The sequence below is a fragment of the Podarcis melisellensis genome, assembly GCF_964234715.1.
Source record: "Podarcis melisellensis genome assembly, chromosome: 2".
NCBI lineage: Eukaryota > Metazoa > Chordata > Lepidosauria > Squamata > Lacertidae > Podarcis > Podarcis melisellensis.
The window spans coordinates 15,240,191-15,259,549 of NC_138529.1; the positions used below are offsets into that span (position 1 = coordinate 15,240,191).

The following is a 19,359-nucleotide window of genomic DNA, read 5'->3' on the forward strand; positions in this document are numbered from 1 at the left end:
GTGCCCGCCCTGTGGAACGCCCTCCCATCAGATGTCAAGGAAATAAACAGCTATCTGACTTTTAGAAGACATCCGAAGGCAGGCATGTTTAGGGAAGTTTTGAATGTTTGATGTTTTGTCGTGATTTTACTAGTCTGCTGAGAACCTCCTGGAGTGGCTGGGGAAAATAATATAATAAAACATTATTATTATTATTATTATTATTATTATTATTATTATTATTATTATTAGAATTGTAGAGCTGGAAGGGACCCTAAGGATCATCTAGTCCAACCCCCTGCAATGCAGGAATATGCAGCTTGCCCCATATGGGGATTGAACCTGCAATCCTGGTGTTATCAGCACCACGCTCTAACCAACTGAGCTATCAAGCTTGGTCATGCCAAGTACTGGAAGTCCAAAAGGACTTTGGTGTGAAGGGAGTGCCAGCAAATGGTTAGTGCCAGTAAGCTGGTAGCAAGGACTTCTGACTTCTACCTTTCTCTGCATGGGAACATCCTCAGTATAAGCCTACATATTCATTGCTGTGTTTTATTATTGCCCCCGTGTTGTAAGGAAGCTGCTTTCAGAAGCATTTTTGTTGAGAAATGGGTATATAATTATTCTTTAAAATGCATAACATAAATAAATAAACCATCCTTTTAACATCAAAGTTTGAGGAGGGGAAAGGCTCTAAAAGGATAGATTCTAAGTACTCTTCCACGGTCAAGTAGTGAATCACAATCATCAGCATGAATAGAGCAGAGTTATTAATTTCAGCTGGAATATTTAATAACGAAAACTCAGCGGGAGATAATAGAAACTAGGAGGAAATATGTGCTTGAAGACATGGTGGATGTCTTGGGGGGAAATTGTGTGTGTGTGTTTAAAGCAAAACAAAGAATGCAAACAGACTTTTTTGAGAATGCAAACAGACTTTTTATTTACTTTTAAAAACGTTTTTCTGTACCACTTTTCCAGCTCTCTCCAAAGTATTTGCAGCAATAAGTATTACAATATTACATGACCAAATCCCTTCCAATCTCCAAAAACCCAATGCGCAGGGGAATATGTCACATTAGGGAAGAGGCTAGAGTAGAACCTTTCTCCCTGACACTTGCTTACTTGCAAGTACCGTATTTTTCGCTCTATAAGACACACCAGACCACAAGGCGCACCTAGTTTTTGGAGGAGGAAAAGAAGAAGAAAAAAATATTCTGAATCTCAGAAGCCAGAACAGCAAGAGGGATCGCTGTGCAGTGAAAGCAGCAATACCTCTTGCTGTTCTGGCTTCTGGGATAGCTGTGCAGCCTGCATTCGCTCCATAAGACGCACACAAATTTCCCCTTACTTTTTAGGAGGGAAAAAGTGAGTCTTATAGAGCAAAAAATACAGCCAATTGGCATAGCCACTAGAGCAGGGGTCAGCAAGATTTACTTTGCCTGGGGCGGTTCACTCTAGCGGATCCCTCCGTGGGCCAGAGCGTGCATACCTGCAATTTCTGGCGTCTGCGCAGACGCAATTTCCAGCACCATGGAAGCAAGTCCCCATGCCATGTTGCACCAGTTTAGCGCAGCGCGCGGGGACTTGCTGAGCAGGCAGCTTGGTTTGGGGGCAACTCGTGGGCCAGTTAAATGATCCCCATGGGCCGCTAGTGGCCCATGGGTCTTAGCTTGCTGTCCCCTGGGCTAGAGGGTTCGGCTTGGACTCAGCCACAAAGCCCACCGGGTGACTTTGAGCAGATTACTACCTCTCAGCCCAACTTAACTTCACAAGATAAAGAAATGGGGAGAGATCCATTTATGCTAACCTGAGTTCTTTGGGTGAAGAGCAGGATAAAGATGCCACCTGAATAAATATGAAAATGAAATATCTGTCCACTGCTTTTCAACCTGTCTGAACTAGCATTTCCACTTTCAAAGAGTTTGTGATCACGGGAGAGGATTCAAACATGAGATCTCCCTCCTGCAATCCTGTGTTACAATAATAGGAGGGTTGTAACATGTGCCTTTTTGTTCTAGCTTGAATCAGCTCTGGCACAGTGTGGTATCTTCTTGTGAGAGCAAGATAATTGTGCCTATATTTAAAAAGGGTAACCCCTCTGACCCATCTAATTATAGACCAATTAGTCTTCTGAATGTGATCTGCAAACTTTATACAAAACATCTATGCCTAAAATTATGTGAATGGTTAGATCATAATGATTTACTAGAAATTGAACAAGCAGGGTTTACATCTGGACGTTCCACTATTGATCACTGCTTAGTGTTAGATTATTTTGTCTATAAGTATGTGAAACATTGGAAAAAGTCACTGTATGCAGCCTTTGTGGACCTAAAGGCAGCATTTGATTCTGTATCCAGGGGTAGGCTCTGGGCCAAATTGGCCAATATGGGTATTAACAGAAGGTTATTACTTCTGATGATTAAGCTTCATGAGAACAACACCCTCCAGATAAGACTTGCACAGGACGGCAGACTCTCTAGAGAAATCCCAGTCCAAAGAGGAGTTAGACAAGGATGCCTATTAGCCCCATTTTTATTTAACATCTATGTTAACTCCCTGGTCACATGCTGCCGTGAAATCGAAACCCACCCCCCCGTGTTCTCTAACGGCAGAAAAGTACCAGTTTTAATGTATGCGGATGACGCTGTTCTTCTCTCTCAAACCAAAGTGGGTCTGAAACGTGCCTTAGGAAAGTTTAGTGACCAATGTAACACTGAACTGTTAACAATTAACTTTGCCAAAACCAAAATTGTACATTTTAACCGCTCCTTCAGGAAAGATAATTGGAGCGTAAAGGGAAACGCCATTGAACAGACTAAGACCTTCCAATACTTAGGCATTACTTTCTCTTACAATGCCAAATTGTCAACACACCTGACCACATCAGCTATATCAGCAGGAAGAAGTGCAAATGCCATCCTTAGATTATTCAGAAGGAAAGGAGCTGGCTTTCTACCGATGGCCCTAAAAGTTTTTCAGGCAAAATCTTTAGCCCAACTCCTATATGGCACTCAAATTAGCCCCTCTGTCAACCTTAAGACCCTTGAAACAGTACAATCAAAATTCTTAAGATCACTATTTGCCACCCCAAAGTGTACACCTAATGCAGTCTTAAGGCAAGAGGCAGGACTACCCAGAGTGGAATTAAAAGTCTGGGAGCAAGCAATATCCCTCTGGCTGAAAATCCATTACAATCCTAAGGGACTGTTACCTTGCTTCCTGGCCGCAGTTCCCTATCCTCCTTGGCTTATGCAAATAACTAACAAGATCAAACAAATTGGCCTAAACCCTGAAAATCTCTTTCTTGGAACTCAGAACAAGGCAAAGGCAATTATCACTCAGAGACTTTACGATGTCGAATTACAACAAGAAGACGCCCTACTCCCGGAGACATACAGATGTTTAAAAGCTTGGCCTAACTTTGCAGCTGCCCCTTATTTAACTAACATCACTAACGAAGCTTATAGATGGGCTTTCTCCAGAGCCCGCTTTGAGACAATGCCCTCAGCAGTGCTGTACGGCAAATTCACGCGGGTACCGATGCATGCACGTCTCTGCCCCTGTATGTCTGATAGTGTAGAATCTGTTACACACATCCTTCTGTCCTGCAGATTTTATAGTGAAGAGCGAGCTCGACTTATCTTGCCGCTTTTGTCAAAATTCGTACCCCTACGGCATTATTTGGAATCCTCCCCCAAAATTCTAAGAAAATACCTCCTGGAAGATTCCTCGGGCTCAATATCATATGAGGTGGCCAAATTTTGCGCTTTAGCAATCAGGAAGCGTAGATTTCTGCTGTTGAATGGCACATAGCGAAGTTCCCTTGTGTAATCTTTTTTCTTCTTCTCTTGATGTTCTTGTGGATCTCCTTTTTGTTTGACCTTGTGATGCTTGGTGTCGCTGGCTTTTGCCGCAACAAAACTTGGTAAACTTGGTAAACCTGGACTTCTGAAGCCCACCCCATATTGCTGTGTTAACCGATCTTTTAATTTTTCTTATAAATTTTTACTCACCCATTATCTATGCCTAATTAAGTATTCTATGTATATGTTTGGTTCTTGCTCTTATTTATTTAATAATTATTCACTTAGATTCATACTGTTATGCTATTTATTTAGATGTTTTGCTTATGCTGGTCTATGACCGTAATAAAGAACTTGAGTTGAGTTGTGAGAGCAAGAGTTGTGATAGGCTGTGTTTTCTGGCATCTGGCCTTCTGCTTGTTCACATGGCCTTTGCATTCAGCCCACACTGGTTTCCTGCCTGTCGACATTGCAGGCGCAATTGTGGAGCCAAGGCAGCAGATGCAGTCCTGTAAGGCAGTCTTATTAGGCAGATATCGTTGGAATACAAGTTCCATCGACCCCAGCCACAAGGGTAGGCAAGGCCAAATTTGGCCGTCCAGATGTTTTGGGACTACAAATCCCATCATCCCTGGATAACAGGACCAGTGGTCAGGGATGGTGGGAATTGTAGTCTCAAAACATCTGGAGGGCCAAGTTTGGCCATGCCTGCACTAGGGCAAATAGACCTGGGTGATGGGAACTGTAGTCCATGTTGACCACTCTTCCTCTGTTTGTGAAAGTGGCAGAGGAAGAATGAGGTCTGATGAGGCCCTGCTGAAGCACTGTGGCCCAAACACAGCCCTTCTCCTTCTCTAGGAAAGGGTGATGAGATACAGTGGTAGCTCGGGTTAAGTCCTTAATTCGTTCCGGAGGTCCGTTCTTAACCTGAAACTGTTCTTAACCTGAAGCACCACTTTAGCTCATGGGGCCTCCTGCTGCCGCCACACCGCTGGAACCCGATTTCTGTTCTTATCCTGAAGCAAAGTTCTTAACCTGAGGTAATATTTCTGGGTTAGTGGAGTCTGTAACCTGAAGCGTGTGTAACCTGAAGCGTATGTAACCCGAGGTACCACTGTAGTGCCATTCTCAGCCCCTCTTCGCCCATTCTCCGCGCAGCTCATCTACCTTCCTCCACCTTGGGGTGACTGCAAGTCGGTGACCATGGAATCCGAATTCTACGATACCTACAGCATTGCAGCCTGCCGCATCGACTGTGAGACCCGCTACTTGGTGGAGAACTGCAACTGCCGCATGGTGCACATGCCTGGTAAGATGGAGCGATGAAGCCAGTGGCAGAGCAAAGGGTGGAGACCACAACAATTGCACAGAAAGATTTAAAAGAAGCCTTCTGGATAATACTTTGAAAGATCAGGATTCCCCTGCTTACCAACGAGAGCATAGTTCCTCATGAATAGGCACACTGGTCTGGTGATGCTCTGGCATGCCATGTGTACTTGTGAGTTAGCACAGTGGCGTAGCAGGGAGGGCACAGGGGTGGTGGCCCGGGGCACAAAATTCTTAAGGGTGCAACCCATGCTACACCACTGGGCTGCAGCAGTCCTGAAGGTGCCGCAAAACTGGCCCTGTAATGCACGGAGCAAGCATTTCCAAGCACAATTCAAAGTGTTGGTGCTGACCTTGAAAGCCCTAAACACCCTCGGTCCAGTATACCTGAAGGAGCGTCTCCACCCCATCGTTCAACCCGGACACTGAAGTCCAGCTGCAAGGGCCTTCTGGCGGTTCCTTCACTGCCAGAAGTGAGAGTATTGCTTCCTGAATTGTAGAATTTTTTCAAGCCTTTGCAAAATCAAAGTTTTCGGGGCTGCTGAAAATGTTTATGAAAAGCCCCCCCCCCTTTTTTTGGTTCAAGCTTAATTATAACTATTATAGCTGTTCCTTAATTGCAGCCACTCCCATTCTGTATACTGAGTGCATCCTTTAACACAACCCAGCGCTCCCTCAACCAGCCCACCTTGGTCTGTATTCAATCTTTCCTGTTAAGCAGAAATCCTTGTCAAGGGGTGCAATTAGCATAATAAATATGAATTAATTATTCCAGTCAGTTGCATCTCCTGGGGAGAAGAGGGCAGGCAGAATAATAGTGCAGATGTATGAGGAGAAAGAGAGGGAAGAGTTGTTGTTTTTTCCAAAGGCAGGCTGATCCTGTCAAATGGTATTCAGACTTCTGGAGAAGGAGATGGAATCAGGATTTGAGAGGCAGCAGCAGAGACTTATATCCAGCTTTGCTTATGTAATGACTGCTTTGGTTTTTGTTTTGGTTTTTAGTTTGTTTGTTTGTTTTCCTTTATCAGGTCTCTATCTTACAAGGTCTCTGAGAACCCTGAATGCAACTAGAGATACAAAGGAAATGTATACCTCGGGTTACAGCCGCTTCAGGTTGCGTTTTTTCGGGTTGCGGACTACCGAAACCCAGAAGTACCGGAACAGGTTACTTCTGGGTTTTGGCAGTCACGCATGTGCAGAAGCGCTAAATCTCAACCCGCATGTGTGCAGACGCGCAGACGCAGGTTGCGAACATCGCGGGTTGCGAACATGCATCCCGCATGGATCACGTTCCAACCCGAGTGTCCACTGTCTCTTTTAGGACTATGTTTTCACCAACTGTACTGTGTTTTGCTTGCTACACGGCCCGATTCACACACAGCATGAAGCCAAACCTAGCCAGACAGAACAAGCATGAGGATGCCCAGAGCGAAAATCATGGCTGCTTTGCTCCTCGGTCCTACTGCTGCCACTGCACAATCCAAGACCAAGCCATGGTTTGGCTTAATATTACGTGCAAACCCAGACTCATGGTTTGTATCACTCCCAGGTCCCAACAAACCATGAGCTGTAACCAAGGTTTATTCTTGATTTCCCACTTGTGGTTTGTTCACATATAGTGCTAAGCCAAACCATGACAAGCTCTGGGTTGTTTGGCCGCAACAGGACCATGGGAGGAGTGAAGTGGACTTCATTTTTGCTAAGGTGCCCACACTCTTGGCTTGGCTTAGTGTTGATGTGAGAACAAGGCCACTCTGTGGGCAGGGCTTAATAAAACCCGACCTGTTAACTCTCTGGGCAAGGCTTCGGCAGTTTTTACAGATATGATTCTAGGGAATTCAGCTTTTGAATCTTTCCCCCTAATGGAGAAAATCCCCTCTCCCCACACATAGAAAGCTAGCATGTCAAGGGAAAAGACTCAGCCCCACCCTTCCTTTTGACTTGCTGTATTTCTATCAGCAGCGGATGATCTCCACACAGGAATTAGGAATGATACCAGCTTCTAACCACAAAAGATTACATTCATACCTCATGTTACGTCCGCTTCATGTTACGTTCTTTCAGGTTACGGCTCGCAGTGACCCGGAAGTACCGGAAAGGGTTACTTCCGGGTTTTGCCACTCGCGCATGCACAGAAGCACAAAGTGACGTCACGTGCATGCGCAGAAGCGGTGAATCTCAACCCGCGCATGCACAGACGCGCCGCTGCAGGTTGCGTTCTTTTCATGTTGCGAACAGGCCTCCGGAACGGATCCCATTCACAACCAGAGGTCCCACTGTAATGAGGAATACAAGATGTTCCAGCTGACGCAGAGCTCAGCTTCTTAAGAGGGGGCAGGGAGCTGAAATGTCCTTCCCTCGCTGTGTAGGAGACACTTCTGCATCGAAAAGCCACTAGAGAAAACCATGGAGCTTATCTACCTTGCATGCAAAGGCATAGCAAGGTTAATCATCTGGGCAGCTCAACCAGGGAAATGCCAGCTCTAAAAAGATGCAGTCGGCTTCCTTAGCAGTGAAAGTGGACAGAACAAAGGAGAGAGGTGGGGGACGCAGCATCTCTTGGAGTTTAAGGATCGCATGGTGCAGAGAAGCCACAACCCCTTTATCACAAAACTGCAGCAATTTAAACATGCAGGTTGTCCCCTCCTCTTTCAATTCACCTTTATGGGTAGAATGAGGAGTCCCATTTGCACTCATGCAAAGCAGAGAGATGTGTGGGCTTTGCAGAACACTGCAAATTCCCCTCCCTGGTTAAATTTCACTGCTTGTGAATGCAGGAGGTCAGAATAGAGTCTCACCGTGATATGTAACTTTGGGGTGTGATTTGCTTGCTCTTCTGTTTCCCTGCAGGTGATGCTCCCTACTGCACCCCTGAGCAATACAAGGAGTGTGCAGACCCCGCTCTTGGTAAGCAGATGGGCGGCATATCAGTAATAAAAATATGATGATGGTGTCTATGTGGACATAGACATGGGGTAACAGTGCCCCTGAAGGACCAGTGCACAGCCTGGGAATCATTTTGGACTCACAGTTGTCCATGGAGGCGCAAGTCAATTCTGTGTCCAGGGCAGCTGTCTACCAGCTCCATCTGGTACGCAGGCTAAGACCCTATCTGCCTGCAGACTGTGTCGCCAGAGTGGTGCATGCTCTGGTTATCTCCCGCTTGGACTACTGCAATGCGTTCTACGTGGGGCTACCTTTGAAAGTGACTTGGAAACTACAACTAATCCAGAATGCAGCAGCTAGAGTGGTAACTGGGAGCGGCTGCCGATACCACATAACACCTCTCCTAAAAGACCTACGTTGGCTCCCAGTACGTTTTCCAGCACAATTCAAAGTGTTGGTGCTAACCTATAAAGCCCTAAACGGCCTCGGTCCAGTATACCCGAAGGAGCGTCTCCACCCCCAACGTTCAGCCCGGAAACTATGGTCCAGCACTGAGGGCTTTCTGGTGGTTCCCTCCCTGTGAGAAGTGAGGTTACAGGGAACCAGGCAGAGGGCCTTCTGGATAGTGGTGCCTGCCCTGTAGAACACCCTCCCACCAGATGTCAAGGAAATAAACAACTACCGGTATCTGACTTTTAGAAGACATCTGAAGGCAGCCCTGTTTAGGGAAGTTTTGAATGTTTGATGTTTTATCATGTTTTTAATATTCTGTTGGGAGCCACCCAGAGTGGTTGGGGAAATGAATGAATGAATGAATGAATGATACCTGTCCCTGGCTGGAAGACCCTTAGAGTCACATAGATGGACCCTTTCAGATTCTAAAGGCAGTTACAGATAGGTAGCCGTGTTGGTCTGCCATAGTCAAAACAAAAAAAATTCCTTCCAGTAGCACCTTAAAGACCAACTAAGTTAGTTCTTGGTATGAGCTTTCGTGTGCATGCAAATCACTCTTGTTTCAAACTGACATCTGCTTCTCCTTTCCTGCGCCCACAGACTTCTTGGTAGAGAAGGACAACGACTACTGTGTGTGTGAGATGCCTTGCAATGTCACCCGCTATGGCAAGGAGCTCTCCATGGTCAAGATTCCCAGTAAGGCATCAGCCAAGTACCTGGCCAAGAAATACAACAAGAGTGAGCAGTACATTGGGTGAGTGCTGCCGCCTGACGCAGCCTTGGACACCACCGCCTGTCGAATCCGCTTGCCATCATTATTTCTGCACCCTGCGCTCGAGCAAGGGAGGTCAAGCCCGAACAGCAAGCTTGGGGCATTGCTGAGTACTTAGGAGATATGGGGCACAGACCCATGATGCAAATTTCCTGGTGCAAACTTAGGTCTACGGGTGCAAATTTGGGTCTCTTCTCCAAAGTTACAAAGGTGGGAATCCCCAAAGCGCTGTGTTTTGCAGCATGCCCAACAGCCCTGAAAGCAAAGTTTTGTTTGCCATGGATGAATTTTTTAAAAGGCCATTTCAGTCAAACCACACCTAGTTCCCCAACATGTGTGGCATCAGATGAGGGGCAGGTACAGCTCCCTGCCAAAATAAGGGTTTCCAGACAATAACCCTCCAAAGCATGGGTAGGCAAACTAAGGCCCGGGGGCCGGATCTGGCCCAGTCGCCTTCTAAATCCAGCCCGCGGACGGTCCAGGAATCAGCATGTTTTTACATGAGCAGAATGTGCCCTTTTATTTAAAATGCATCTCTAGGTTGTTTGTGGGGCCTGCCTGGTGTTTTTGCATGAGTAGAATGTGTCATTTTATTTAAAATGCATCTCTGGGTTATTTGTGGGGCATAGGAATTCGTTCATTTTTCCCCCCTTCAAAATATAGTCTGGGCCTCCACAAGGTCTGAGGGACAGTGGACCGGCCCCCAGCTGAAAAAGTTTGCTGACCCTTGTTCCAAAGCTTCTCTGCCTTAGTCCTTACAGTCTAATTTCAATCTGTGTGCTGTTAAAATGGCCCAGGGCAGTGTTAGGGGGGAATCTAAAGATATGGTCCACCAGCTGGAAAGGTAATCCTATCCTGTCCTACAGAGGGTCTCTGTTTCTTGAAGGCTGAGCGCCTTAGGTTGGTACCAGCTACATCCCTAAATCTTGGGTCCAGGCAGGTAAGTGCCCATGCTGGTGCTAGGCATTATTTACAAGGCTGGTTGAGGGTAGATACTTTGGTCACTGCCAGGCAGATGCTTGTTTTAGAAGCTTGTAATCACTTCGCTTCCTCCCATACAGGGAGAACATCCTGGTACTGGACATTTTCTTTGAAGCTCTGAACTATGAGACCATTGAACAGAAAAAAGCATACGAAGTGGCTGGACTTCTGGGTGAGATTATCTTCTTCTTTTGAGGGTGGGGACAGCAACGGATACACACCTCCTGATTTCTCTTACTCCTTTGGGGTGACTTTGGTGCCTGTCTATAGTCCTCAAAATGCACATGTAATCGGAGCTTGCCATTCTACAGTTGTGCGGAAAACAACAACCCAAGTCCAGAATGCCAGAATGGGGGAATCCCAACGTTCCTTTCCCACCTCCAAGTAAATTTACAATGCTTAAGTCTGCTCCATTAATGGAGGCTGGTCCATTAGGGCAACTGGGCACTGCCCCACCAACCTCAGTCTCCCCCCAGACGCCGCCACCCCACATACCTGTCTTTCGTACTTACAGACAGCCCAGAGAGTGGCATTGCCAGGGAGCTTCCTCCTAAATCTTGGTGTCGCCCCATTGTGGAACTCAACAGGGAGCAGGAGGGGACCAAACTAGAATTATTTCGTTCAGTCTGTCATGGCCTCAGACTCTGCCTACTGTCTGGGCTTCCCACTTTCCTCCCTACCAGGCTAGTGGGCACCAGCCACCCACATTTAAGGCTGCAAATATAGGTGTTAGCAATCGCCTGGTGACATCAGAAATGAGTGGAGAAAGAGGGTGGCAAACTAGGATTGCCAAAGTGTGGTTTGAACAAGACTCGGCCGGTGGATGGAGCCAAGCATGGCTGTTGACTTTTTTAGCGAGTGGGGCCTTGCCATTTGGGGAAAAGCAGGAGAGGTTTGGACAAAAAGGAGGTTGGGGCACATGTTGGCATGTCAGAGAACAATCCAATGGACCAGGCTGGCGAGTTCAGCAGAAATATTTAAAACAGGCTCATTTGAGAGGAATGGCAGGAGATATACAGTCATACCTCAGATTACAGATGCTTCAGGTTGCGTTTTTTCAGGTTACAGACCACCGAAACCCGGAAGTACCGGAACGGATTACTTCCAGGTTTCGGCAGTTGCACATGCGCAAAAGCACTAAATCGCGCTTTGTGCATGCACAGAAGTGCCAAATCACAACCCGTGCGTGCGCAGACGCACAGCTGCGGGTTGCGAACATGCATTTGCAACCCGAGCATCCATCCAAACACCTGATTTATTCTGCAAAGTACCTGATAAATACCAATCCTAAGGCAGGCAAGTCAAGTAAAATGTCAAACAAATGGCATCCCTGTCTCCAGACCACAGTACTGTGGCCCATGTTTCATTAGCCCCAAAATGGAAAACGAGCCTAGTCCCATCTAAAGAAGAATGGCAATTTAAACTGATGGAATATGTGCTGCTTGCAGACCTAACATATAGAATAAGAGAACAAGAAGAACATACGTTTAAAGAAGAAGATTGGAAAATGTTTATTGAATATATGGGGGGAAATGTGTATATTTGAAAACATGGGCAGCATTAAGTTAAAATCAACAGTTTTGATGGATGTAATAATGGAATACTGAATAGTTTAGTTTATTTAAAATATGCGGGGATTTATGTTATGCAAAAGGGACACGGGTGGTGCTGTGGGTTGAACCACAGAGCCTAGGACTTGTCGATCAGAAGGTCGGCGGTTCGAGCTCCCTGCTCCTGCCAACCTAGCAGTTCGAAAGCACGTCAAAGTTCAAGTAGATAAATAGGTACCACTCTGGCGGGAAGGTAAACGGTGTTTCCGTACACTGCTCTGGTTCGCCAGAAGCAGTTTAATCATGCTGGCCACATGACCCGGAAGCTGTACGCCGGCTCCCTCAGCCAACAAAGCGAGATGAGCACTGCAACCACAGAGTTGGTCACGACTGGACCTAATGGTCAGGGGTCCCTTTACCTTTATGTTGTTCCAAATGAAGCATGGAAAGAGAAGAAGGGATGTCATTGATACTTTAAGGTTGTTTAAATGAATATTCTAAAATGTAAAACAGAAAAATTAATAAAAATTATGGGGGGAGGGGAAATCCTCTCTCCAGACCACATTGGGCTTCTTAAACCACCATGTCCCTGCCGACCTCCCCTGCCAGCATAGATTGGACCAACCAAGTCTGGAGAGCTGAGTGTTGAGATTAGGGAACCAGAGAAATGTGCCCCAATCTCAGTACCTGATTATTGCTCCCCTCTCCTCTTGCCTGCAGGTGACATCGGGGGACAGATGGGGCTGTTCATTGGAGCCAGCCTGTTAACTGTGCTGGAGTTATTTGACTACGCCTACGAAGTGAGTTTGCCTCCCTGGAGCATGATGGGGAATGGGGTACAGATCTGCTTACCATCTAGAGCATCTTTTCAAAGGCACACAAAGCCTTTCCACTGCTAAAACAAGGCCTGTATGGGACACTCTCCTGGGGACTATATGGGAGGTGCTCTGAGCTCTTAGGGAGGTGGAAAGTGGTCTGAATCTAATGATGCATTGTGGCAGTAGGAAAATGCCCCTTCCTCACAGTTGCAAATGCATATTTATTTGGGGTTCTCAGCCGTCTAAGCTAAGGCAGTCTTGCAGGGCTACCTTCCCGTTGCAGCCTGAAAACCACATTCCCCCTTGGTCAATCCTTTGGGGGCCATATGCCACCAGTGGGCATGGTCAGAAATAGGTGTGGCCAGCCATGCACTCACAAGCATGCTCTCTCTCTCTCTCACACACACACACACACACACACACACAAACAATTGAGCTAATGCATGCAGATCAGCTAAGCAGAGAGGATGGTCAGCTCCCCTCCATACATCAAACAAGGAATCTGATGATCAGGGAGGAAGAAGAGTTTGAAGATTTTGGATTTGATATCCTGCTTTATCACTACCCGAAGGAGTCTCAAAGCTTCTAACATTCTCCTTTCCCTTTGTTCCCCACAACAAACACTCTGTGAGGTGAGTGGGGCTGAGAGACTTCAGAGAAGTGTGACTAGCCCAAGGTCACCCAGCAGCTGCATGTGGAGGAGCGGGGAAGCGAACCCAGTTCACCAGATTACGAATCTACCGCTCTTAACCACTACACCACACTGCTGATTTGCATCTCCACCAGGGCCATAGGCTCTGCTCAATCCCATGCTGTATTTTAATTTTCCCCTGCTGAAATTGGTGGGGTCTTTGGGGGACAAAAAAAATGTGCAGGGCTAAATTGGACCGCTGAATTGAGGGTTAGCTACCGCTGCATTATAGTATCTCCGACAAGGTTTTCACAGCACCAAGATGCTGATGGTCCCAATCTTTGCCTCCTTTACCATTGTGCAGACATGCTCATAGCAGCTAACGGAGCACCCTTACCTTCCCTCCATTTTCCTCTCTGCTGCTCTGAGGCACCAGCCACAGTCCTAAGCGACAAAACGGCATGGCTGTTTTGTGAATGGTTTACTTGAAACCAACAGCCTTCTTCTTCACTTCCATCTCTAGATTATCAAGTTCCGCTTCTTTCGCCGTGGCAAATGCCAGAAGAAACACAAAAGCAACAACAGCGACAAAGGGGTAGCCCTGAGTCTGGATGATGTGAAACGCCACGTGAGTGTCTAAGCTATTTGCCACTTTGCGCCGTGCATTCCCATGTTGCGTGACATCACTCCCCCCACTCCGCCCCACCCGCTCCGTTTACACTAGCAACGTAACTGATTATATCATTCTCATACCACTTTAACTGTCTCAATTAACCGCAACGAATTTTGGGACTTGCAGTTTGGAGAAGCGCCTGCTACTTCTTTACAAAGGATCCTTTACCAGCACCACACAGACACATAGGGACGCGGGTGGCTCTGTGGGCTAAACCACTGAGCCTCTTGGGCTTCCCCATCAGAAGGTCGGCAGTTCAAATCCCCGCGATGTGGTGAGCTCTCATTGCTCTTTCCTAGCTCCTGCCAACCTAGCAGTCCAAAAGCACGCCAGTGCAAGTAAATAAATAGGTACCACTGTGGCGGGAAGGTAAACAGCATTTCCGTGTGCTCTGGTTTCTGTCACGGTGCCCCGTTGCACCAGTTTAGTAATGCTGGCCACATGACCCAGAAAGCTGTCTGTGGACAAACGCCGGCTCCCTCGGCCTGAAAGCGAGATGAGCGCTGCAACCCCATAGTCGCCTTTGACTGGACTTAACCATCCAGGGGTCCTTTACCTTTACACACATACACACAACTACAGCTCCCAAGATGCCCTGGAAAGAGGGAGTCGCTGTTATTTACAACTGTAGGATTAAATAAGCCTTCTCCAGTCTGGTGCCCCCACCCTGCCGACTGGGACAAACATCCGGAGGACACCAGGATGGGTTAAGAATATAGCAAACTATCGTTATTCTATAGTATAATGCCAATTCACTGTTAAATTAGTTTTCAGCCTAGAGATCCCCCAAGAGTGGATTCAGAACATGACCAGCAGTCACTTAAAAGCTTATCGCACAATGAAGTAGTCATTCTGTAGCCTCCAGTCTCATGGCACAATGCAACATAACCATCCCTTTGCACTGCCTTTGAAAATCTTGGAATCGAGAAAGTTTTGATACTAAGCATAGCTGCTGAGTCAAAGGTTACATATGATCGTCGTCATCTCCCTATGCAGGAGGGAGGTAAAAAAAGGTCACCTTTTTTAGTGACCTTTCCCTGGATCCTGATCTTATGAAGTAGGTTAGGCTAAGAGACAGTGACTGGCCCAATGTCACCCAGTGAGCTTCATGGTTCAGCGGGGATTCGAACCCTGGTCTCCCGGGTCACCGTCCAGGACTCAAACCTGGACGCCACACTGCTAGAAGGTCCCCAAATCCTGGAACTGCACACGCCACCCCATTCATTATCATTTCATGTTTACAGTGCTAATTGCAATGCCCACTGTGTTCCTCTCTCCTCTCCCCTCGCTGCAAACCCAGAATCCGTGCGAGAGCATCCGAGGCCACCCAGCGGGCATGACGTACGCGGCCAACATCCTACCTCACCATCCGGCCCGGGGAACGTTTGAGGACTTTACTTGCTAACTGACTACTGGATGTACAACTAACACTACCAAAGGGAAGGACCTTCGCTGAGCAGCCCTGGCCCAGCCCACGAACCTGCCAACTGACTTGTCAGGGCCTCTATCTCAAGACTCCCAGGGGGAGGCAAGATGGATCCGGCCTCTCCTCAACCCATCCGCCCCAGGCCAAGGCAGCGATACGCACACGGAGCAAACTGGACAGAGGGGGGCGGCGTGGGGGTTATCTGTTCTACCAGGTTCACACCAGTTTCTGCTCTTGTCCCTGTCAATGCCCTCGGACTCTTAACTTGACAGAAGAGCTGCCAAGTGGAGGAGAGGATATCGCCTTCTCCAGTCCACATGCGGAGAAGTCTTGACTGCTATGTGCCCCCCCCTTTGGCCTCCACGCTGCCCCATGCCTTGTTGGTGTCAGCCACCTTGCGTGAAGGCCCTTTTTTTTCTTTCAACGTCGATGCCAAGAAGAACCTACAGGAGTGCCAGCCAAACTGTTCCCCCACAGCATTCGGTTTCGTAAGGGCCCCTTGCCGTATCCAAAGGAGGTGCTACATCAATTCCATTCCCTTCCTCCCACCATCATCTGTATCACCACCTTGCTGTGGGTTGTGGGAGGCCACAGCTGAGGCTTTCCCTGTAGCAAGACCGTAACTGAACTGTGAGGGCCCACCTGAATATCACCTGCTGTCTCACCCAACTACCTGATTCCCTTTTGCTCCAGCCTGGTCTGGGTCTCAGCCTTGTTCACCCCCCCAAGAGAGGCAGAGGAATGATTGGCAGATGAGCTGTTCCAAAGTTCAAAACATTGGTGTTACTACGAGCTGCCCTGGGCCCCTTCTGTGCATGTTCTTAGGGGTTACGTGAAAAGTAAGGTTCAGAGAGAGGTCTGCCGTTTCTCAGTAGGGTACAAAACCAGATTGCTTTCAAACGAGCCTCACTTGAGGGTTTTGCAGCATCTGAAAGGAGAAGATGCAAGCGGCCTACCCTGCTGAATTTGACCCTGGGTTTCCTCTCCCCTATCTTCTACAGAGGCATGGCAACTTATAGCCCAGTCCTACAGGCAGAAGGGACACAGCATCATTTCTTTGGCTGTGCAGATGTGTAAGGGTAACCAATGCCAGTTCCTGCCTCAGCACCACACTACTAAAGGACAGAAAGGACCTGCCTGTAGGCTAGTGAAAATGATGGCTCCGCTTGGGTGCAACGCAGAAAACCTGTTGCCCCTTAATTTCTACAGGCATTTTGGCAGACATAACCCATCCTAACGTTCAGCCAAGGGTTTGCCAGCAGTGATGGGCAGAGGGACATACCACCATCAAAAACACATAGAGGGTCTCCAGGCAATTGCATGCTAATGGTGTAAAACATTTTTATTTTGGGGTTTTTTTATGTTTGCTCTAATGCATTGTCAGCATAGACAGGAATAAAAATCAGCTCAGGGGAGTGAAGATGACAGTCTTGGAAGTCTTAGCAAGCAAGGCCTCCTGGATTTACCCAGTGCAGGAGATTTGCAGAATCCCACCACCGTGTCCTGTTTTGGAACAACTGTGTTACAACCACCTGATTGTACAACAGGGAGGTCACCAAGATCCATTGGGAGGGAGCTTTCCCAAGTTGGGAGGGTCAAGTACCATGCGGGGGGGGGGAGGATTAGGCAGAGTGGTTTGGGCTTCCTTATATACTGATTCAGCTTCTCACGCAACCTGTTCACAGTGCCCATCCTGAGAAGACAAGAGCGGTGGTGGAAAACTATCAGGATGAAGAGGGGCTAACCTCTTCACAAAAGGGGCTCCCACCTGCTCCTGATTCCTACTATGTGGCAGATCATCTGCTTGGCATGCAGAAGGCTCCAGGTTTAATCCCTGGCACCCCCCAAGTGCTCCTGGGAGAGCCCCTTGCATGAAACCCCGGAAGAGTCCCTGTCAGTCGGTTTTGACAATCCCATTGAAAACCACCTTCAGAAAAGCCCAGGTTTGTTATCCAGAGATTGCCCAATCAACTGCTCAGCCAAACAGAGGGATTGACATTGGTGGAGAGGCTTGGCCAGAATTTGGTTTTGCAGAAGGAATCTGGCAAGCTTGTCTGCCGAGCTTTGTCCTGAGAGAAGGTGCATGTGCGAATCACTCCTGGTCACTTTGGGAGGAGAGAAAGGTCAATAAGAATTTTGCATTGAGCTGTACAGCTCTTCAGGGCTGGAAACTAGAGGCCTTAGCAGGCAGGGGTGAGGAGGGAGGGGTGACTTGGTCTTCCTCACCCTCCCTTTTGAGGGTTGCATTTGTTGATGCCTTCTCCCACTCCAGGGTTGGTGGTTCAACGGGGGTTTGCCCACAAGTCAACGGAGCTGTCCAAGTTATTATGTACACCAGCTGGGATCTGAACAGGCTGGAAGATCCAGCAGCCAGAATGCAAATCTGGATTATTCAAGTCCATCTCTGGTGTGTCTGTGTGAGGCAGAGTGGCACCGGATTAGGCCTCTACTCTTCCTATGCCTTATGACCCGATGGGTGTGAAGGGAAAAGCAGAGGTGGTGGTGGGAAGACAGAAGTTCTGATTATATTATGGGGATTGTTAGAAGGGCTGATGAAGAAACGTGACCTGAAGGTGCCCCAGATATCCATCCGCAGCCCTACAAGAGCCATGGACCCTGATGGCTACTAAAACTGCCTCTAGGACTCTTTTTGCCTGCTCGTTTTGATGCCCTTCAGAGCCAGCTCTCATAATTTTTTGGGGGGGTGGAGAGGAGATATGCCGACATGGGTGGTTTTTAGAAGCAACTGGCTGACCTCTCCCAGTCTGGGTCTCCACAGCATCTCGTGCCTGCCATGGTCCAGCCTCTTCCCTCAACATTAACCAAGATTCGCTGCATGGGCAGCCTTCCCAGGTCCAAAGTTCTCCTTATCTTTAAGAGCTTTTGCAATAAAATCTCATTGTTGCTTTGGTTTTATTTCCTTTTCCCTTGCGAAAAGGCTTTGTTTGATTTCGATCCTGATTATTCCAGGGCTCGGCGGTCCGGACTTGCTTGTGAAAGGGGTGTTTGTTGTTTGTATTCAGCCTCCCGAATATATCGAGGCCCTTATTTCCCAAAGACGCTGCAACTCTGCCATGGCTGGACCTTTCTGGAAAGAAGCAGGGGGTCTCTACATTGAGGAGGGGGGGTGGAGATATGTTTACCTTTCTTTAGTTTAAATTTGGTTCTTTCTACTTCTCTGCTTGAAAGCTTTTGAAGATAGGGCTCGAGTTTGACCTCTTTTCCCCCCTTTTTAATTTGACCGTTTTTACTACTTCATGCTCATTTTATATTTCTTATGTATAAAATATACGATATATATTATTATAATATATATATATGTACATATATATATAGATAAATACGTACAAACTTCTCTATATGCGCCATCTCAGTGTAGATATATCCATCCAGTAGCATCAAAAGCCTTGATATTGTGCCATTATAATTTCTTTTCCCCCCAACTACCGATCTCTGAATGCCTTCAAGTGTATAAAGTGTTGAATTCTCTCTGGTATCTGTACTATGTACACATTTTCATAGGAAGCACAAGAAGATGACAAATGCATTGTATATCAAAAACGGCTCCTCTTTAACAATGATATAAAGGATGATATCAACCATGGAGACTCTGGCTTTTTCCCCACCGCAGAAATCCATCACAATTAACAGCGTTCTTTTATCTTGCTTAACTGCCGCGGCACCATAGTAACGCAGGGCTGGCAGCCATCACTCACACGGTGCAGAGGTGGACGCCGGCGCCAGCTCCTTGGGGAAGAACAGCACATCAGGAAGAGTCAGGGAAGGGCTGTAGCTCGGTGGCAGAACATCTGCTTTTCCTGCAGGTACTGGGTTCGAATCCTAGCATCTCCAGATAGGTCTGGGAATAGGGTTGGCCCCTGTCCTGTATAATACTGGATTGTCCCATAGTTCAATATAAAATACTACATATAAAAAAATACAATTTTGCCAGTGCCATAGCTACAGTGGGGCTAGCGAGGTTTTTTGCTCCGGGTGAAGCCTCCAGAGGGGTGCCATTGAGGCTCCCAGCCTGTGTGTGTGTGTGTGTGTGTGTG

General features: G+C 47.4%; 1 protein-coding gene across 4 annotated transcripts in view; it reads left to right on the plus strand.

Annotated features, from left to right (window-relative positions):
• ASIC1 (acid sensing ion channel subunit 1) overlaps window positions 1-18,904 on the plus strand; it is a 212,122-nt gene extending 193,218 nt beyond the window's left edge. For all 4 annotated transcript variants that reach the window (XM_081898732.1, XM_081898730.1, XM_081898731.1 and 1 more), the window contains 7 exons: window positions 4,947-5,097; window positions 7,965-8,021; window positions 9,054-9,207; window positions 10,287-10,378; window positions 12,477-12,556; window positions 13,729-13,833; window positions 15,179-18,904. In XM_081898732.1, coding sequence (XP_081754858.1) covers window positions 4,947-5,097; window positions 7,965-8,021; window positions 9,054-9,207; window positions 10,287-10,378; window positions 12,477-12,556; window positions 13,729-13,833; window positions 15,179-15,283 — 744 coding nt within the window. In that variant the 3' untranslated portion in view covers window positions 15,284-18,904. The remainder of the gene's footprint in view (window positions 1-4,946; window positions 5,098-7,964; window positions 8,022-9,053; window positions 9,208-10,286; window positions 10,379-12,476; window positions 12,557-13,728; window positions 13,834-15,178) is intronic.
• The last annotated feature ends 455 nt before the right edge of the window (window positions 18,905-19,359 follow it).